Source organism: Copadichromis virginalis, linkage group LG2, assembly GCF_057382275.1.
Source record: "Copadichromis virginalis isolate Kocher_CV1m ecotype Utaka linkage group LG2, C_Virginalis_male_GT1.1, whole genome shotgun sequence".
Lineage (NCBI taxonomy): Eukaryota > Metazoa > Chordata > Actinopteri > Cichliformes > Cichlidae > Copadichromis > Copadichromis virginalis.
Window position 1 is genome coordinate 39,032,209 of NC_140619.1, and position 22,590 is coordinate 39,054,798.

General features: G+C 39.5%; 1 protein-coding gene across 6 annotated transcripts; it reads right to left on the minus strand.

The window, feature by feature from the left end:
* Positions 1–421: 421 nt before the first annotated feature.
* On the minus strand, positions 422–22,194 carry stag3 (STAG3 cohesin complex component). 6 transcript variants are annotated; one of them, XM_085434240.1, is made up of 33 exons: positions 21,767–21,978; positions 21,528–21,602; positions 21,159–21,252; positions 19,587–19,805; positions 18,770–18,866; positions 18,392–18,468; positions 17,928–17,991; positions 17,787–17,828; positions 17,291–17,442; positions 16,476–16,673; positions 15,853–15,951; positions 15,250–15,329; positions 14,638–14,745; positions 14,260–14,356; positions 13,530–13,632; positions 13,273–13,376; positions 13,028–13,120; positions 12,852–12,944; positions 12,151–12,363; positions 11,289–11,356; positions 11,111–11,198; positions 10,360–10,440; positions 8,303–8,395; positions 6,863–7,055; positions 6,350–6,483; positions 5,785–5,886; positions 4,803–4,936; positions 4,378–4,500; positions 3,872–4,047; positions 1,619–1,811; positions 1,228–1,329; positions 1,021–1,108; positions 422–681 (listed from the first exon to the last, which is right to left on the minus strand). In XM_085434240.1, the coding sequence occupies exons 2-33, from the start codon at positions 21,554–21,556 to the stop codon at positions 631–633; spliced, it is 3,588 nt and encodes a 1,195-aa protein (XP_085290366.1). In that variant the 5' UTR covers positions 21,557–21,602; positions 21,767–21,978; the 3' UTR covers positions 422–630. The 6 variants fall into 6 exon arrangements, with proteins under 6 accessions (XP_085290366.1, XP_085290348.1, XP_085290330.1 ...); XM_085434222.1 differs by lacking the exon at positions 21,767–21,978 and adding an exon at positions 22,138–22,194 and having other exon boundaries at positions 17,787–17,991; XM_085434204.1 differs by having other exon boundaries at positions 17,787–17,991.
* Between the last annotated feature and the right edge of the window lie 396 nt (positions 22,195–22,590).

The window sequence follows — 22,590 nt, forward strand, 5'->3', positions numbered from 1 at the left end:
CTCCTTCCACTTGTTTTTCTAAGCTCCTTCTGCTTCATGGTGTAATTCACTACAAAGCAATATGTGTTACTTTGTGCATGTTGTTACTTTTATTAATCTTTTACAAAGGATACCCTCGGAATTCATTTTGATCTTGTTTATTAGTGATTTTTTTGACCTAGAAATAAAGTAAACAAATCACACATTACAAACAGGAATAACTAGTAGTGCTTCAGTGTATCTAAATAACATTTTGAGTTTGTTCATTTTTAAAACAATACATTGTAATGCCTTACTTTTAGTATTGCTTTGTAAAATCAGGCATCTTTAATATACATTAAGGTGTTCAACAAAAAACAAAAACAAACTGTGATGTCAACAGTGAAGGCTATTTTGAAAAATGTGAAACTCGTAAGAGCTGATGAAAGACAGAGGAACCAAGTCCAACTTTAGTGAAACATTTATTCTGAACATCGTTATTTTCAAAACATTCCTATTAATACATCAGAACAGCTTCTAATTCCAGACTTCCCAATCAACAACAAAATTAAGAGACAAAAACAGGTCTGACAGGTGAACAGAAGAACAGATGACTTAATATTCATCACACTGAAACTGTAGAAGTCCTGAACAGATGATCCCCCGCTAACCTCAGTCAAAGAGCTCGTCAAGGACACTCAGTGAGGTGTGACGTGTGGAAGGCTGCAAGCAAACAAGTTTTAGTTTTCAAGGTATGTTGTACTTGATTTAGATTTATGTAACATATTTGTATTCAAAGGGTATAAATATAGCACTAGGAGCAAAGTTCAAAACATCACACATGTGCTTCTTTTCCTCATCATAAATAGCTTTGTACATATTTTTTTCTCTGCACAGATCCTACAACTGTGGTCACTGAAGGACCAAAATGAATTTGTGGTGACATGTATATGTTCCTTTTAAAGAATTAATTCATTTGTACCTTAACAGGTGCTGTTAAAACAGATTGCACAGTCATGAGAGAAAGTAAATATGATGTATTTGGGTTTTTTTTGTTCTTACCAGTGTGTATCCAGTGTCAGAGTCACTGTGATAATCTTCAATCTCGTCCTCATCTCTTTCTGAGATGTCATCTTCAATCAGGGAAAGCCTGCGAAGCACACACACAGATCCATTCTGTGATTATTTCTGGTTGAAAATAGCTTTTGTAAAATGGAACATATTCACAATTTAATAGTAAGTATTAAACAGTCTAAAAATCAGTCTTACAAGTTGAGGTGGGAGTTCAGGTCTTGCTGCCTTGGAGAGGGGGTGTTCTTGCTGGAGGAAGCCAGCCGTCTTTTATTGAGTTTCACTTTTCGCATTTGTAACCTGGAGAGCAGCAGAAGACAATTTTCCAACTTCACTGTCTACCTGCTGTATTCTGTGTCTATGATTATGCCTTAATACACAGGGGAAATTAAATTTGTTTCATCATAAGCAAAACTCTGCAGGAGCTTTAATCTTCCTTCTTTTGCTGATTGCCCTTTTGACCAGTAACACAGCACACAGAAAAGAAAGGTACTGACATGAAATCATCTGACCCATGGCAGTAATTTACAAATGCTCGAATCAGAGGCAGCAGATACTGCAGACATGCTGATCATAAAATTTTACTTACCCTGGGGAGAACTCATCCTCTGACTCCGGCTCAGTTAAGGTGCTGCTGATATCCGACTCCACGGGTCTTGGTTTCCTGGATGCAATCCGCTTGGCGGGTTGCTTCTGGACAGTGGAGGTGAGGGCTGGGGTGTGCAGGCTGCTCTGGATGCTGCTGTTGTCCAACCAGGAGCCTCTGGTGGTGGACGCTGAACCTGCAGGAGAGACAAGTCACCACACAAAGATGATGACGCTTTAATTGACAAGGTAAAGTAGCAAATTTGCTTCCTGCAGAATTCAGCAGATTCCCAAACACACATGTACATGTGAAGTAAAAATACCAAAGAATAAATGTTTTTAAGGCTTTCGAAATGTGAAGAATGCTATTAATTTTACATCACTGTATTTTGAACAACTATGACAGTTTTGCACTGTTTCTCTTAATGGTACCGAGTCATTACAGCAATTCCTGGACTCAAATTCAGATCAACTCCATAAGTTACCACCCAACCCAAACCAACAACAGAAAGAAAATAATGGACACATGGATCATGTGCTAAAAAGAAAAAGAATAATATTCTTGTTATTATAACTGATTACGATAAACGATTTCACAATTTGGGTTGAAATAACTGCTTTGTCCTGACATTTGGGTCACTCCTCCTCTGAATGGCCCCAAATATTAATCAATCCATTTTCTTCCACATATCCAGTTACATGGGGCGAACTAGATAGCTGTCCACTAGGGGTGGGTTTTTATAATCGATTTATCGATTAAAATCGATTCTGGCTTGGATAATGTAAAATCGATTCATTAAAATTCTGAATCGATTTTTTGATATAAATTTATTTTGCCCGAAATGCCAGAATCTCTGGTGACATCTCACAAAATTTCAACAACAGCTAAGACAGTAAATGAGAGCAGGAACACGGATTCTGCACAAAGCCTTAAACACACAGCGCAACCCGCGGATCAGAATCAGTGAGATGTCGCCTTTCTCACAGTCGGGGCTGAAAGCCGACAGCTCGCTGATTCTGATGTTTCGGCGCTTTGTGTTCACGCCCTTTTTGCGCTGATTCTAAAGCTGTTAGTTTGATCTCTCTCCAAACAATATTGACCGAACCAGCAGCAAAAGAAGATCCAAACTACGCTTCACATAAACATCGTCATGAATTCACTCTGACTTTTACTGTTTTGCTTCGACCACGATGCACAGCTCTCTCTCTCTCTTCAAGAACAGTTTCCCGTCTAAAAATCTGTTTTCTGCATTATTCGCTTGCTTGTTACGCACAAGTCTACCGTTGTTTACAGCGCTGTCGGCCGATGTTTTTTTTTTTTTCGTTTTATATACTTCCGAAAAGAAAACCTAATTTCTGCCGTTCAATACTGAACAAATTTAAACTTTTTTAAATTATGCAAAATGCAAAACGCTCAGCTGTGTCTCTAATAAAACCGCTGTAACTTCAGAGGTAATGTTCATGTGTTGATTAATGGTTTTCTTTCGTTTTTGATGTACTGCAGAATATTTTTATAAAATCCAGGCCAGGAAAATCTCCTTCATGTTTTTCTGTGTTTTATCCTCAGCTACTTTGACACAAAGACATCTGCTGTGACGCTCACACCTTTGATAAAGTCTTGCATGTGTCAGCTTCCTTTTTATTGATACAAAAATATGTAAATGTACTGATCTGAATTATAATATTTCTGACTGTCAAAATTTCCCAGATTCAAATCAAATTGAATCGAATCGTGGATCGAATCGATTCGGGACCTTGTGAATCGGAATTGAATTGATTCTAGAAATCAGTGACGATACCCAGCCCTACTGTCCACCCTGGACAGCTAGCTAGTTCATCTCAGGGCTGCCCCAGAGAGACAAACAGAGGGCATGGGGACAACATGCAAACTCCACACAGAAAGGTGGATTCAAACCTTCTTGCTGCAAGGTGGTAGTGCAAACCAGTGCACCAGTGTCATTTTTTTCCATCAATTTGTACATAGCCTCATTGGCAAATAGTAGCTAATACTGAAAATAACAATGAGACACTTCTTAGGATTAAAGAGCACTTCGTTGGCATATATCATGTCCAACAATCATATACCTCTCCTCATCCTCGCCCTCTGACCATAAGACAGGGGTAAGACTGAATTTTCCATTAAATTAAGTTAAATTAAATTGACTTCCCACTTCTAAGCATTTTTTAAAAAATTAATTATCTCTGCTATGACGTAGAGTATATCCATGCAGAGTGTTTGGTGTAGCATGTGCATCACCCTGAGCTGTGGTCCTCCTGCGTTTCACTACAGGCATGTCATGAGAAGGGACTTCGTCATCTCCCTCCTGTTCAGTGGCTTTAGAGGTGGCGCGAGCTTCCAAAGAACGCTGATACAGTTTGACTGGCGGCCAGGAGAGGGCAGCGCTGGGACATGCCGATTTCAGAAACTCAGCTCTGGGAGGAGATGACAGAGAATCAGGATGGGACAAAGACTGAGGAAACCTTTGTTTGCATTTCATTTTCAGTTTCACTGGAATTGAGCAAATAATTGTGAATCTAAGTTAAATGAATAATATGATCAACGCAACGAATATGTAACAAGAATGAAGACACTGTTTTATTTTGTTTTACCTGTAATATAATAATTCATGTGGATTCATGACATCACAAGTATTCTCTCTCAAACTGTTGCTAAGTGAGATTTTTTTTCCTACATATGTATAACATACAGAAATACATGTGCAGTGTTACGAGTGAGCGTGTCTGTGTGTTTTTGCTTCTCACAGCTGGGCGCGGTCCGGCTGCAGTAACTTAAAACTGAACTCGCTGAGGATCTCCAAGAAGGCCACATTTGGATTTGGCTCCTCTCCCTCCTGTGGGTCCCGAAATGCGAAACGTATGCCGTCCCTGATAAAAAAGAAAGACAACACAAACAATCTCTTGACATAAGGAGAAACACAAAATGAACAACCACAGTGTGAAGAATACTGTAATTTCTCTTTACAGTCCTCAAATCTGATGATTTCTTACTAGCTCTGAGTTAATTATTACGGATGATTTCTGCCATAAAGTAGCGTTTTTCTATGTGAAACTGTAGCTGCTTCTAAAAATGCTACCATAGAAGTAACAGAAAAATAAATAAATAGGTAAACTAGGTCATGGTAAGGTTGGCCTGTGTGCATTTGTCAAGAGAAACGTGTGTTACTGACATGTGCAGGGCCACCAGTGGTTTGCGGACACGATGACGATCAATGCCAAAGCTCATGGCAAGCCTCTTGGCCAAGTCTCTAATCTCAGTGAGATCCTGCCTGCTGTGGTGCTCCGTGAGCATCTCTGAAAACAGCTGAGCACACACAGACATGTTGCATAAAAGGCACGATATATATCTGGATATGCACAAACAAATATTCTGTGTTGGTTAGTTAAGGCTGCAAACTTTTAAGTAATTCAAGTACTGGTTGTAATTATAGAAGAGAACTCCCACATAACCCACGAAAATGAAGAACATGTGTTTTAATTTCAAATTAAGAGACAGTAAATATGTGCAGCTGGTTATTTAAATTGGAAAAACAACTCAGAATGTACTTCAGCTAACACACAAAGTTTATTGTGTATGTGACACTCGTCCTTGCATACAAAAAGGTCACTGATATGGAGCCCTGTATACTTTAGGTAGGTGTTTTATAAAAAAAACAACAAAAAAAAATTTTTAATGTGAAAACTGAGGGAAAATCCTCATCAGACTACTGTAATGTGCTTAAGTAACAAATGAAATGATAAACAGTAATACAAACTGTGGGAATTTTTAACCATTAAAACCATTAGGTGATATCTGTTCCTGTCAGCAGTGTACCCACGAATATACAAAACCAGTTAACTGGCTATTTTTATAGTGAAGAAAACTAACTCTGTTATGCTTCGATTGGATAAGTCACAGCAAATCTTAAATATTGTTTGATTTATGACTCCCAAGTTTAAGAGTTTGAAAGCATCTCCCTATCACGTACCTACCGCTGACTGAAACACTAATAACTGTGTTGTTTTTAGAAGACCAGCATGCACTTTTCATCTCACCTCTCTCCTTCTGTGCCCCCGCTGTGAGCCTCCTACACTGTGCCAGGGAGGCGCACTGCACAGTTTGATAACCTCTACACTAAATACAAAAGATTACAGTGACATGCAAGTGCACACCTGCTGCAGACTCAGACAGACAGTCTTGGCGCTCTGCACGGGGTTGATGAGCTTGCTCTTGCTCAGAGTCTCTTTGATGATGTCACCAAAGTCCTTAAAGTACTAGCGGAAAAACAAACAAACAAACCAAAAACCAGAAAAACATCAAATCTATTTAATTAACAGCTCTGATAAATGTCTGAAAAAAATTAATCGGACCCACTCTGTTCTAGTCACCTGTGCCTCTTTTAGCAACCGTACTCTCTGACTCATTCCCAGCACCTCGGTGGTTCTAAAACAGATTTTCTCACCCTCCTCCACGCTCTTACACATCCTCTCCATTATTACTTTTTTTATGAATCTGCTTCCCGTCTTTCTATCCCAATTAATTCCCCCAAAGAATGTCGGTCCAACGACTGATCTCCAACTAGATTACTAAAGTCACGACTTAACCTTTTAACACATTTTGCCTACATTCACGCAGAACTGTGATACAGAAACAGTAAGAATTGTAATATGTGTAAATATAATGTGTTTGTGGTCATATGTGATAGGCTGGGCTGATAAAACCCAACAATCCCTCCACCTTGTTGTAGTGCTTGAAGACATCTGTGGCAGCAGTTAGGTCCAGCACCCCGTAGATGACCAGCTTACAGTAGCCAGCAAGTTGGTTGCGCTTCTTCTGAAGAAGACGTATCTTCATCTCCTCCTCATCCTCAGCTAAAGAGGAGAGCCAGGTTGGCAGAAATGAGGAGTTAACAGTTCAGAAATGCAGAGATAGAGGGAAAGCATGCTGTGGGGTCTATAAGAGCATGAATGAAAGGGATATTTGGCAGAACATTATAAAATATGGAACAGAAAGTGGATACAGAAGAAGACTTAAAACAAGACATCAAAAACTGTACCCACAGGCAGTGATACAACTAAGCAGTTTCCAAAATATGGTGCAAGCTAATAAAAACTACATCCCTTTCATTATTCAGTTCATTCTGACATCTGCTAACAGTGCTGTCGCTTTGTCAACACTGGCTGACAAAGCGACAAATTGCTTCTGGAAAGTATCACAGTTCATGCAAACATTTATTGAGAGTAGGCGTACATTTTTCAGTTGGTGTCAAGATGCCATGGAGCTCGACGTCTTCGGTGTCAGTGAAGATGTAGTCCAGAAGGAAAGCGGCCAACTCAGACCGCAGAGAATCAGATGGCAGGTGGGCCAGTGCCTGGAGGGCAGGCTTGGAGCGGACTGAACCCACACTGTACAGCAACAGCAAGTCACATAACAGCTCAAATGCCTGTAAGGACAGAATTTATGTTATCCAAATATCAAGACCCAGCTCTATATGACTCCGAAATTAAACTGATGAGTAACTATTTAGTTTGTAAAGAAAATTATAGACTATAAATCTGATTATGCTTGTTTATATGATGACAACAAAAAGAATAACATGATAAATTAACATATATATCTGTGTTTTAATACAAAAACGTAACAAAAATGTGCCAAGCACGACTAATTTTGTAAATGGTGAGCCAAACTAGAGTCAAAAGGTGGCACTTTTGGGTGGCACTCTTGTTCCTTAGTCTCATCAACCGTCACAGATCGTCTCTGGTTTGAAAACATCAAAGGCATCATCACAGGACTTTACTAGCCTGAGTGTGATGCAATGGTGGCTGCATCCATCATTACACACAGCCCCAACATGTTTGAGTAAAACTTATTTAGTGTGTTTTGTACTCTTCACTAAAGTTTGATTGTTTTTAAAAGCCCAAATTTATTATACATCACAGTCTAACTGGTCTAAGGTTTTTGTTTTTGTTTTTAAATATAAGACACCATTGCAATCATCTGCTAAAATGAGGTTTAAGTAAATAAATGAATTTTATCAGCTCATGGGTTTTGAAAAAAAATCACTGCAAACAAAGCCTCACAAATCTTTTTAATCCTTTCACCTCCATACCACCAGGGCAGGTGTTTTTCCTGACAATTTCACACAGGCCAATATATTGTGCATCACTGTATACCGTGTTCTCCATGGTTTGTTTACAGACACTGGACATCTCACTGAGACTTTGGTATAAGTAGGGTGGTGTAAATATTCAAAGATTAAAATCAATTACAATGATTAAGGAACCACAATAATCAAGATAAAAAAATTACCGTCCATCTCTTTGGAAACAGTTTGGCTTCAAGGAGTCCAGCAGCAGCAGCAAACGAAAAGGTTTAATAGCACTCACGATCGTACTGTTTTGAAGAATTGTAATCTGAGTAATTACCAAAAAATTATTGTGATTTTTTGCCATAACTGATCAGTCGCAGTAATTTTCAAACACTTTCATTTCAAGTTATGTTTTGTCATGTCCCACAGGGTGATCTAGGTCTGTTGTTTTGGACCGATATCCTAAGATGGACTTTTGTCTCAGATAGCCAAGTGTAAAGTTGCCTTTAGTTAAAAAATGATATGGCTTCACTAGTACTTCACATATGGGATTGGTGCGCACTGTAAAAAGAAGAAGAAGAAAGACAAAAAAGAGCTCTTACTTGATCTCTGATATCTATCTGATTCAAAGACAAACAATCCTGACAGACTCTGCAGAACGACCGCACCTCCTTCTTCAGGCGCTTCAGTTCTGCCTGGAGTGAGAGAGGCACACAATAACAGAGGAAGACAGATTAAATATTTTCTTATCTTCTTACTAAAGCGTGTGTGTGTGTGTGTATGTTGGCAGGGTTGGGGCAGTTAGTTTTCTAACCTAGAAATTCAGCTCCTTCTACACACCAACAACAGAAATCCTAATTAAACCACTTCAAGTGATAAGATTATTTTGGCTGCTCCCTTATTCACACAGCGTTGCCACAGCAGGTAGCTCGGGTAGCCCCTTTCTGCTATAGCTCACAAGTAGAGCTGGGCGATATGAGATTTTTTCATATCACGATATGTTTTTTTCATTTCAGGCGATAACGATATCTATCACGATATAAGCCAAATAACTATATTTGTAAGATTTAAATGTGCCATTGCTCACAAGTAAAATGTGAAATAATCAGCAGCTTGTTTTTATTTAAATATTTATTTCCCATAATAAGTTCAACAGGGCAGATGTACTTAAGGAACATGAGACTTTTTCAGATAAATAAAGGCAAATATTGCAAACTACACAAAAGGCAGCCGCTAAAGCGTTTAAGTTTCAAAATAGAACAAACGAAACAGACTAAATTGTCAATTCCACTTAGAAACAAAATATTAATTCTAAAAATAAATCTTAGTTTGTTTTACAGAAGAACAGACAAAACTGACTAACTTTTGTCAATATCAAAGAAACTGAGAACTAAAAGGAAATTCTCGATCTCTCCTTGTTGTATAGCTGAGCTTTTTAAACAGTTTTAACAGTTACTTTAGTCTGACAAAAGCCGAATGACGAATCAGCGCTTCCAGTCAGAGACTGAGGCTACGTCCACACGTACACGGGTATTTTTGAAAACGGAGATTTTCCGTTTTCGTTTTAAAAAAATAATCCCGTCCACACATAAAGGCAGAAATGAAGGAAAACCACCTGTTAGAAGTAGCATCTGTACATTTTGAATTGTTGGTGACACAATCTTCAAGATACATCTTCAGAGTTTTAAAGGTAGAATCTGACGCTCCCAGTCTCCTGTCTTTGTTAACTATGTCAAAGCAGTCTGTGACACACACACACACACACACACACACACACACACACACACACACACAAATCCCCGTTTATCTTTATCTAGGCCTTGTTACAGCCCCTCAGTTGAAGAAAGTGTGTACAATAATGTACACACTTTCTTCTTTCTTCTTCTCAGTTAATCAACAAGCCATTTCATCTCCTCTCCCGTTATGATCCTTTTGGCTGAACTCATTATTTGAAACTTTGTTTAGAATGAGCATCCACCACTGTAACAGTAATAATGTGATACCAATGGGAAAACACAATTTAAGTGCACACAGGAAGAGAAAAAGCTGTGCGAGTCATCAATCAAAACATGAACAGACAAGGAATGAAAATGACTGATCAAGAGGAATGGATCTGGATGTGTTCTCTCTGGAACAGTGTTGAGAAAAACACACAAATGGCTGCATGAGTAATAATGACATGCTCAGTGTGTGTAAAAAATGAGTGAGAGAAAAACAGCAGAAAAAGTGAAAACGAGCTCAGAAAGACAGAATAGAAACTAAAGAGAAGCAAGAATGAGACAGGAAACACGTGAAGACAATCAATAAGAAAAAGTGTGAAGCGGTGGGAAATAAATATCCGAGTGTCGCTGTGGGCTCAGATGCACTCTAACAGACTGTTGCGTTAATTGCCTGCTGTCTGCGCAGCTGGTGAATTGTTCGACAACACAGACAAGAAAAGCTTAACAATCACACAAGAAGGCCACCAGCACGGTCGCCTAGGGCTGCCTGTGATGTGATAGCCATTATGAAAGTATTAATCATGCAGCTTAGCTTATTTCATGCAGGTAGACTGACACTACCGGGACCCATAACCGAAAGTTTATCTGAGAATAAAGATTCAGATCATTTGAAACCTTGTTGGAGGACAAACAGCGGTTTTATAACATGAGACCAGCACCTCAGTTGGCTTGGAGTTCACCACATTCACTTTGGCCCACATCAGGTGAAAAGCTACACACTTCATAGCTGGCACCATCAGCTGAAATGACACAAAAGAGAGTTAAAATTGACCTTCAATTAGAATAAAATGTTTTCCTTAAACTACTCCTGTACAAAAACCTAAAAACATGACATGAGAATTAAGGGATCACATTTTTAGCCTTGCAATTCATATGACATTCATGTTTTGTTAACTAGAAATTCATTACATTCCCCATTTTACTTATTCCATCCATCCATCCATTCGCTTCCGCTTATCCTTTTCAGGGTCGCGGGGGGCGCTGGAGCCTATCCCAGCTGTCATAGGGCGAGAGGCAGGGTACACCCTGGACAGGTCGCCAGTCTGTCGCAGGGCCAACACACAGGGACAGACAACCATTCGCACTCTCATTCACTCACACATTCACACCTAGTGGCAATTTGGATTATCCAATTAACCTATCCCCACAAGCTGCATGTCTTTGGACGGTGGGAGGAAGCCGGAGTACCCGGAGAGAACTCACGCAAACACGGGGAGAACATGCAAACTCCACACAGAAAGACCCCGGCCTGATGGTGGAATTGAACTCAGGACCTTCTTGCTGTGAGGCAACAGTGCTAACCACTGTGCCACCGTGCTGCCCATTTTACTTATTATTTTCATAAAATGGCACTGCAATAGTCATGACATTCACAATCCTCCCCCTCAAATATGAAACATTGGCAGAAACCTCCTTATCAAGCTCTCTGGATTCCATCCGGCTCTTCAGCAGCTCAAGACAGGAATCAAACAGCTTCCAGGCAGTCGGGTCCTTAGCACTGGAGATAATGCACACACACGCAATACAGTTGCATACTTCTGTGTAAGAATTATTTAATACTATTGTCGCATGCATTATAACAGCATACCTGCTAAGGGCAGCAATCCTTTTTAAGGCAGTGGCTCCACTGTATGTGTCATCATCATCTGCAATACCCTAGGTCACAAACACAAAATGATACAGATAATAGTTCCACATCGATATTATTTCAGTTTTTGTTTCCAGTTTTCATCATACATTATTAGTATCTCAGTAAAACTAAATAAAACTCATGCAATACTACACCAATCCAACAAAAAAAACCCAAACTAAATTCTTGTAAAGTTTCTGATCTATTTTCTTTCATAAATACAACTGATATTAAACATGTTTCATATGAGTCATACTGACATAATTCCTCTAAAACAGCACAGCTTTCAGACTGCTTTAAATGCCACCCCCCACCCGCATGCTTTGCAAGCCTTCTGTTTACAAAGGGCAGCCAATCATAACAAAGCCAGCTTAAAGGGAAGAGAGACAAATTAGCTATATTGGCTTGACAGAGGATGAACTGAGGGGCAGCAACGAGGCCCAATACAACCTTTTAATTAAGATTATTTTACAGTGAATCAAGCAAAGCTACTCTAGTCCAAGACATGAAAATATGGACATAAAATAAGCATAGTACATCCCCTTTCTTGAGGAATCTGTCCTTGTAAGATAATACATACTTACATACATTATTATATGTATTTTCTGTATGTATGTCTTATATACATAACTAAATTTGTATTTATTTAGCACCTTTCAAAACCAGGATAACAAAGTGTTTCACAACAAAAAAAACCCAAAACAGAGGATTAAAAACAAGAAAACATAATGTATTACATTTCAACAAAACTTGCATTTAAGTATACAGTATGCACATGCACAATATAAAATGTATCTGCTGGTATGCAAGCATCACTGACACACTGTCCAACCTGGAGCAGGTCATTTACGTAGGTGCTGAAACATTCGGTAAGGACATCAAACAGCTGGCTGAATGCCATTTGTGCGCGGGAGGAGAAGGTGTAGCAGTCGGAGCTGAGAGCGCTGACCAGGTGGGCGCAAGCCTCCAGTACGGCGACCTCTGTGTGCTTCTCCACAATGCCACATACCTGGGACAGCAGCAGGTCCAAATGCTGAACAGAAGAAGTAGAATATGAATGTAACGCTTAGGATAGTAATTATTTAAAGGTAAATCGCTTGCCCTCCCACTCAAAGACACTGAACTGAACCACTGGTTCAGCATCTGGCTGAGGAAATCTCTAACTGCAGGCAAGCTTAAAACTCACAGCTGGCATGACCTGAAAGTCAGCCACTGTTTAACTGTGGACCTGACAGGCTTCAGTTCATTTTCCTCTAATATTGGAATATTATATTTGCATTAATATTAAGATGCTAAATCATAAAATAATAGCTCCAAAATAAAAGAAATAAAATTGTCTTTGAGCATTGGTAGCCTCTTTTTCTCTTTAAGCCATTAAGCTTAATTATTACCATATAATTCACATTGAGCGTGAACTAACTTGGATACTGAATAAGAGAAAAAAAATATAGAAGCACAAATACTTTCTAAATATATTTCATTACATATTGACGACAATAAACACATTTCTGGTCCTCCTACCTTTTCCAGCCACTGAGCACTGCTGTACATCTCCAGGTCAAAGTACAGGGGAGCTTTGAGGAGCAGTTTCACGTTCTTTGCATCCGCTGAGTACTGCAGGTCAGTATAAACATAAACTCTTCTTTTAAAATTTAAAGCAACAATAAAAAAAGCTGAATATTTGTATTTAAATGAACCTTGGCAAGCAGCTGTGGCAGTAAAGGGATGAAGTGTGTTGTGATGCGTCTCTTGTCTTGTTCCTGGATTTTCTTATCCTTCATACTGAGGTTCTAATCCCACATGACCATTCAGCAATCAATCACAGGCAAGTTTAGTGGAGAAAATGTGCAAAATGTGTCATAAAATATTTCATTTACAGCCTCCACTGTTCCATCAAACACAAGCCACACAGCATTATTCTTGCATTTGAATGTGTCACCACCTTTTTGCCCTGAGTTCTCCCAACAGGTGGGGTTGCCTGTGCTGCCTGTCTGATCGCACACATCATCAGCTCTATGAGCACACCCTCCTCCTCATACATCAGTTCTGACAACACAAAAACAGACAGTTGAAGAAACAGAGTAGCAACAAAAAGGAGCAGCTAACACTAACTTGCCATTTTTATTGGTGCTGGGGAAAAATGGCTACGTGCTTAGGCTCATACTCTTGTCATGTTTACAGTTTTATCTTGTTCCTCACCATCATCTTGTAGCAGGAAAGTGGTCATTGTCTCCCAGTCTCTCAGCTCAGATCCTGCCACATGCCAAAGGCTGTCCACCAGATATGCCCCATGCTCATGGAACTGTTAGGAGAATGGATTTTTTAGCATGTGTCTCCACATCAAAGGAGCCAAGTGAGGTGGTCTGGATATCTGATAAGGATGCCTCCTGGGTGCCAATTTGGCAAAGGTGTTTTTGACATTATACTGGGAGGAAGCCCCATACAAGACCCAGGGCAAGCTGGAGCAATTACATCTCTTGGCTGTCTCAGTGCCTCAGTGTCACCCCAGAGGAGCTGGAGGAGGTGGCTGTGGACAGCAAGCTCTGGGCGTCTCCCCGAGACTGCTGCCCCCAGACTAGCAGCAGAATATGGTTGGATTAATTTTTTCATAAGAAAATTTTACAGTGTGTTAATAAGTATTATATAGTCTCTATATTTGAAATTAAGTCAGAGTTAAAGCATGTCCTCCTGCGTCTGCGCTGGTCAAGACTAGTTTCCCTGATGTTACACAGATGTTTAGGGTCACCATTTGTCAATCTATGATGAACTCTTGCCAGAAAGCTGATGCGTTCACAGAAAGGTTAACAGGTTTGACCAACTTGAGTAACATCTTCTTGGCTCCGCTCTGCATTTTTGTACTTTCATATCGCCTTAAATTCCAAACAGAGGAGAATGAAAGAGAGGGGGCATAGAGAGAAAGAAATACTACCTCACTCTGGATGAACAAGGAGATGAGGATTTGAAAAAAGGCTGCATTGTTGGCTTTGTCATTCTCCTGGCTGTGACTGGTAATCACACTTTTCAGCCTAACATAAACACATAAAATAAAAAACAAGAACATTTTACATAATATTAACTAAAAATACAAAAATTCAAAAAAATAAAATACAAAAAAATAGAAAAAAAAAATTCTATACAAACTACATGTTTGCATAGAATTTCCACTTTATTTTTGAGGGTCAGTAATGAATTAGTAAATCCAACAAAAATTAGAACATTTTTGTAAAAGAAATATGCAATAAATAAATAAACAGCAACATTTACACTTCTGTAACCACTTCTGCGACCAAGTGTGGTTAAAGCGTACTTGCTGTATAGGAAGCCACCAGCTGCAGATGCCAGACCTCGGTGTGAAGCGTAAACCAGTGGATAAATGTGGCCACACTCCTCTTCGTCCAGTCCTTCATCTGTTCTCCTGCAAGTACACACATAAAAATGTACTGATCAACTGAGGTACATACACTAGATAAAGAAGATGACAAACATTTCAAAAACCAGCAGTTTCAGTTCATTTTTGTTCATCTTTTTGATTTCCCCTAAAAACATCTAATTTCACTGCAGTCAGAGGTGTGAGATGTTGGCAAGCATTAGATCACGACTGATGCTATGAATCATCAGCAATCATGACCAAGCAGAGTGCAGGAGTTATGTGGAACCATCACATATGTTGGTTGAGTAAGCATCTTTATATTTAAAATAAGAAACTGGGTGTTAAAGTTTCTTATTCTGACTTCTAAACGAATGCTAAATGTGTGAAAACAAGACTGAATCACAGAATTGGATATGACTTTTCTGTGATGCAACTCAAAAGTATACACTTCCGGCATTAAAATGTGCTATATTTGGTATACTTTGAGCTCCAACTTTTCCTCAGATAATGAGAACAAAGCATGGGGACGAGAGAGAAAAAGCCCTTTACTGTTGGATCAGCAGCAGCAGATTGACCACTTCCACTGCCACGTCTGGGTCCTTGTCCATCACCATGCTGAGAATTCTCTCCTAAACACACACAGACATTTAGATATGCAGTGGCACATAAACAGAATACTGTTCAATCATGCCAACAGACATTCAGTAGCTATGCATAATGCACCCACATCAACAGACATACATTCACACACACGAGCCCCATCATTAGGCACTAAGCCATGGCATAAATACCATTTATCTGCTGCAGCACATGTGGCTTAGGAGGGTTTTTATATGTTTGAAAAGAGCTTATTAACCATCAGTAATTGGCAGCAATTAATGCACCCAGACATATGCCCAGACAAAGGATAAAACCATAACAACAAACAGGAATGGTGGAAAAAAAAACCTCAAAAGGGAAGAAAATACAGGGAGGAGGCACAAAATACTGGGAGGGAAGACATAGGCAGACAACAAAATAGAAACAATAGAAAAAGCTGAAACAATAGATTAAAAGCAGATGCTGAGACAGGCAGACAGTCAAGAGGGAGAAAGAAAAGAGGGAGACAAGAAGAATTAAATGGGCCGAGTCCAATCCAGAGGGATGCCTCACTTTAAATCTGCTGGTGAAAAGCTCCAGGCGCCCAATGAATTCCTTCTCCTGGTACAGACCCTGCAGGGCACGCACACACTGCAGACGCACCGGACTTTGCTGAGGGCGAGGAAAAAACAGAGTATGGTAACACTCTTTCTATAACCTGAATACAGACTTGTGCTCAAGCCTGTACATAGTGGAATTTCTCTTTGTGAAAATGTGAGTCTTCCTTTGTCTGTACATATTCTGCCATAGTGTCGTCTGTAGGAAGTCTACAAGAGCATGAATACCAAAATTGAAGGTTCTCATTGAGGGAAAAAGGAATTTCACATAAAATTACTTCCATCTCTACTGTTGGTTGCACTCAGTGACAAATGATGCTGTTTAATGTGAATAAAGGGATGACATTACAGGAAGTTGTCAGGGTTTTTAATATTCCACCCTTCACCAGAGAAAAAAAACAATCTACTTTTTAGGCGGAAATTAAGCTTAAAATACATATTTGTTTATAGAATGGTCAAAAAGGACAAGACAACACCGAGACTTTGCTATAACTATTTGCAGACAAACAGTGCTTACATGCAGTCACCCTTCCAAAAGTCAGTGGACATACACTTTTTGTCCTCTCTATGTGTGTGTACCTTGTCATGCATGGTCCATCCCAGATATTTAAGACATCCGTCATTAAGGAAGTCCTCAGGGTCCATTTTCAACCAAAGGCCCAACTCTTCAATACACACTCCCCGGATCTCAGGCAATTGGTCCCGATAACGATGCACAAACACACCACGGAAAGTGGCATTCATCATGGAGGACAGCTCCTCTCTGTTTTCTCGCAACTACAACACACAAATATCAAATAGAGCCACTCAGACACACACATACTGTACAGAAAGACTAAATAAATGAGTCCACCAGGACTCCAACACTGTCGGTATATTGATCTGCTGTGGTAACCATCTTTTGCTGAAGTGGGCAGAATAAATAGCAACGACCATTCCTTATAGAACAAAAGGTGATAACTCTGATGATTATCAGATTAACATAGGCACAAAAAACTGTATAAATGCTACTTTACATATTTTACTATTCCTCACAGAGCGTGCACTTCCTGTTGTCCCTGTACTTGCACAACTCAAAAATTAACATGAGCAAAATAGGAAACGTCAGCAAGCACTTAAATCAGATAAGCAGAAGAGAATGGATATTTTGTTAGTAAAATACAAACTATTTCAAACATGACAGCCATTAAACAACCTGGGCAACAAGAGAAGAAAATGTTGGTGTAGTGATGCCAATAATTTTAATTATGTTAAGGGATATTTGCAAAAAATGTTCTTCAATTACTTTTTTCCTAAAGCAGATGTCACAGCTTTAATGTTGTGACCTATGTGTTAACGAAAAAGTGGCTGTGTCTCTAAACTTTTGTTTTTCTTTGTGTGTCTACATGTGTCACCTCTTTAACGGTGGCCTGCAGTTCCTCCAGTCTGTCAGAGGCTCTGTCGTGCGCCCTCTTGCTGTTTTCCGTGTTGTATTGCTGCTGGGTGGTCTGCAGCTGAACAGAAACTACTACAGCTACTTCCACCAACCCCGTCATCAACTTTATGGCTAGCAGAGGAAAACATGGAGATAGAAAAGTCTATAAAGTACTCTCAAACAACATATTATTGCAGAAGGTGTATGTACTTTTTATTGACAAGTACAAAAGCGCAAGTATATTCTTACCAAAAATCAAACCTGCCCAGACTAACCTAATTTTTGATATGCTGCTAAGCTTTATTTGACCTATTATTAATAAAACCTATTAATTAACACACTGCATTAGCAGATTAAAGGCACTCTATGTATCAAGTACAAAAGTAAATTGCACTGAACTACCTTAATCAAAAACTATGCTGTTATAAGTGTTTGTATGCCTTTCTTTTTTTATACACATGAATCAGATCGCTCACCAAGCAGGGTACTGGTGTGTCTGAAGGCTCGGACCTGGGAGTCTGAGAGGCCGGTGAGTAGAGCCAGCAGGGAAGGGAAGAGGTATTCATCATAAACAAGGCTATTCCGACAGGAGCGCACAAGAACCCTAGCAAACTCACACAGGCCTGCTTTGAAACGCTTCAGCTGGGGCCCTGGAGTGCACAGAGGGTAGTTCACTGAATCCTGGAAGAAAAGGGGGGGAAGCAGAGAGACAAAGAGCTTTAAGCTTCCTATTCTATGCTTCATGTAGTTATCTGAAGCACAAACTTCTGGTTTGTTCCGCTAATGACAATTACATCAGTGGAAAACCAAAGTGATTAACTCATTAATGTGTCCATTTATCAGCATTAAATTTTAATGAGAGTTTTCCATCATGCTGTGCTCCAACCTTCAGATCACAATCTCTTGAGACATGAAGGCTATTAAAGTTTCTGAACTAATTCCAGAAGGATGATTTGTAGGCAGAAGACAGACAAAGACTACAAACTACATTCAAACTTTCATTCCTGTAGGAACAAGCTTTATATTTTAAATACATTTTAACCAAACTACAGCTGAACTGCTTTCTTCCCCTTTCCCTCACCTCATTGAACTCTTTGGTTAGGGTGCTGATGATCTCAGCATTTTGCATGCTGTCAAACATCTTTCTGGTAACAACACCTGGACATGAAAAAAGTTAAAGGATAAAGAAACGTTCCAGATTTGGAAATTAAGTAACCCCCCCTCAGATGAACCTAATATTACAATAATTAGAATACTTCACCTAGTAATAATTTCATCTACACGATTTCCTCTCATTTTCATTCCACTCTTGCAAAATATCAGTTTTCTCGTCTCAACATTGCATCATTGGGTTACTAGCAGAAACGCTATTGATGACTGAGTCAAAATTTCAATCTCTAAAACTTTCACCCCCACCCCCTCTACTACCCATCTTCTGGCCTGTCTTTTAACCTCTGACCTTTGCATCCGCAGGACTGAACAATGAAGTTGATGAGCACCAGCAGTCCCGCCTCTTGGCTCCGCTTATAGCTGTCCAGCCACTCGTCTACCACCGTCTTAAGATTGACAGGGAGAAAGCAGCCAGTGAAAATGCTTCATTCAGATCAAAGAGCAGATACACACATTAAGAATATATCAGTCAAACAACATTACTGATTTCAGCTTAAAAACTGGCTTTTTATATGCTCTGCACTATAAGGCGGGAGCTTTTTATTTCCTGGTTAAATCTAAATTGCAGTATGGCAGACACCCATTCACAGAAGCCATTCTCTTGATACTGGAAGTGTAACCTATTGTAAAGCAGTCAACTTTAGCTGAGAACTGTGAAACCTTTTCAGAAGAGATTTCTTTAACTTCCATTTGCCAGAATTTCTGAATGTGCATAATGAGCCTCCCCCCAGAGTCCCCGTCTGCATTGTCTTGCAGTTCTACACTGTAGTGACAGACAATTTATTACTGTATTTCTTTTGTTATGCTGCCTTTCTTTTGTAGTCTTTACCCAAAAGCAGCTATAGCAAGAACAATACTTGGGATAGACAAGTGCTGTCAATCATTGACTACATGGTCCAGTGAGAACACCCGTCTCTCTTAATGTATCAGAGTCACTTGTGTAGGATCACATCAGTCAGCCACTGACAGCACATGATAACCCCTCATTGTCAGCTTCTTTCTCTTATAATTACACATGCTTCATTCAGTACCCCCTCCCTTCATGTGTTTATCTCTAAGCTACCTTCCCCCTTCCTTCCACACTCCTCTGCTTGGGGTTTGCTCACCACCATGGCACTCTTTCCAGAGCAGACAGCATCATAGATATCCTTTGCGCTGATAATCTGGCTCTCCTCGTTCATGCTCCTAACAGATCTAGCAGAGAGCTGCATGGATGTCCCCTGGGAGACGGATTGTGGGGAAGGACCTGGAGGGGTGGGAACTGAGCTGCCACTGGGGCTGGACATCCCCTTCAGTGCAGCATTATGCCTGGTTCTCTTGGGTGGCTTGAGATGAAAGAGATTTATTTAAGGATTTAGAATGCATTTTGCTTGTGATCTGAACAAGCAACATGCCAAAATAAAGTATATTAGACATCTATTATAGTGTTGTTGTCTTTTTGCTGATGACACAGTGATTACCAGTTTGGCCACAGAACCTGGAGCAAAGTATTGTGGATATCTGGATGACTTTGATGTTTTACTTCAGTTAAACACCAAGAAAACAAAATATTTTTTATTTTATTTTATTGCTATCAGGCAGGGACAACAACAGGTAGTGGTAAGTGGTAACTGTACTGAATTTGTAAATGAATACAAATACATAGGGATAGTGATTGATGAAAAACTATCATGGGAATCAAGCATAAGTGTCATTAAAAAAAAAAGGATTATAACATTTATACTTGATGAGAAAGTGGAGTCAGTTTGATGTGGGCAGATATATATTGTTCTTTTTTTTATTGGTAATTTGCTGAGAGCACTCTAACTTTTTGTTTTACTGCAATCTCACCTCCCTTACATGGGAGGCACGTCAGCAACAATACAGTCAACAAGTCAGCAACTTTGGGAAGGGTGGTGTAAAAGGGGTGAGAAACCATCAGTGATGAGTTACAGGCTCTTCATGGTGAATACACCATCAGCATGGACATCTAAAGCTCAGAGGTCTTTTATACCTAATCGCATATTTCTGATGAACAAGTCTAGGTGACATGATATGATGTGGATGTTACTTGCAGATAGCTGCATTTGATTTTTGCTGATGCTTCTGCTAATGTCTTTAATCTTGGTGAAAAACCCAGTGACAATATGACAAACTAGTATACTTTTAACATCAGTTCAAAGCCTGGATGAATGGGGAGGATTGCATCAAGGTAGGGCATATGGCCACCAAATGAGGATCATTAAGAATGTGGAGACAAAGTTTGAGAGGCAAGCTTGAAATGGTTTTGACATGTGTAGAGGAGAGATAATGGATACACTGGACAAAGGATGTTGAATATGGACCTGCCAGACAGGAGGAAAGAGGAAGACCACAGAGAAGGTTCATGGATGTAATGAAGGAGGACATGCAGAGGGCAGGTGTGACAGAGGAGGATGCTAGGGACAAGGTGAGATGGAGGCAGATGATCTGCTGTGGCAAACCCTGAGGGGAGTAGCCAAGAGAAGAAAGCGAATAGCTGTGCATGTAATGTCTTTTCTGTTGTAGTTGTATTCGTCTGACAGTCACCAAGTGACACAAATGGAATTTCTGAAAGGTCTATAAATACAACATTTGCAGCTATTGTGATGGCAGATTTATCTTTTACAATCACTAATAAAAAAGCAGAAAGTTATTTTAAAGAGAAAACAAAAATCCACCTGCTTAGATACTGCTGGTTTTCTTCGCTTTGTTCCTTTCATGGTGGCCTCATAGTCACTGCCTGAGTCAGTGGGGGAATCTAACTCCTCAAGACTAAAAGACAAGGGAAATAATTGACAAGTTAGACAAAAAAAAAAAATCAGCTTTACTGTGATGAATTTAAATGAAGGGTGATAAGAAAACAGGCAGGTATCATTATGAAAAAGTAGAATTATTATACAACCCTTAAGCTATTAGCTTCAGCCAGAGCACCCAGAGCATTAGTAGCAACTTTCACAATGCTTTTTAATATGAACGCTGTCAAATTAGAATTATTATTTTAATTTCTCTTAACCTTTTGACATTTTAACACAAAGTATCAGCATTACCTGTCCAAAGCTGAACTCCCACTTGCCATTTTGGCTGAAGGAATGTACCAGACTCACTATATTCAGGAGTGGAGGCTGTGAAGAAAGATACAGTATAAAATAAAATTAGCAAGATGACAAGCTAAACTTCATTAGCCTGTTTGATAAACTCAACTTATGAAGCTCTTAAGACGCACTTAAAGTATTTCAAATGAAACTACTCAATAACCACCACTAGCAGATTAAGGATATCAGTTTACCACTTGATAATATAGTTAGTGTTGAGTAATTTTCTGCCTTGGCTAACTTTTCTTCCTCCTAAACTGCGAACTGCCGAAAGCGCGCCGCTGTGGATTGTTACTAGAAGGTGATTGGTCCTGGCAGAAAATAACTCGATGTTCATTGGTCAATTCTTCTGCATGGTTGTCTAGTAGTATTGGCAATAAATGGTACCAGTTAAACATATCTCCGTGACTCGCAACCCTTTCACCTTGCAGCTAATTTACTCTTGTGTTCATATAGATAGTTTTCATTATGTATATTGTGTTCATAGGTTTCATGGTTGCATCCATAGCTTGTAGCACCCTGAGGTGGTTGACTGGTCCCTGCCCCGCCACCGCAGGATCCTCACCCCTCAGTTCCCAGTTGGTCCATTGTTCTGTGTTTGAAAGGCTGTGACCAGCGTCAAAACAGCCTGGGTGAAACACAACTTCTGGTCTTCACCTTCAAAATAAAATATTGATGTTCTCATGTAAATCACATGAGATTAATCTAAAGCAGGGATCTCAAACTTAAATGAGCTGTGGGCCACTGCTGGTACGGTCATTTCATTGGAGGGCCACTTTAGTGTATAAGTAGTACAAAAAACCCGAAAAACAAGAAAACACCTACAAATATTTGCAAAAACTTGTGTTTTGTTTGTTTTTTAAAATGTCAAATATTGTATAACCAGACAAAACTGCAAATGTGAACGGAATTTTCTTTTTCTTACTCTTAACTAACTGAAGCCTTTTATCGAACTACCAAATAAACAAATTGGTGCTCTCTTTCTGGCCAGACATGTACTGCTATATTTTGTTCGCAT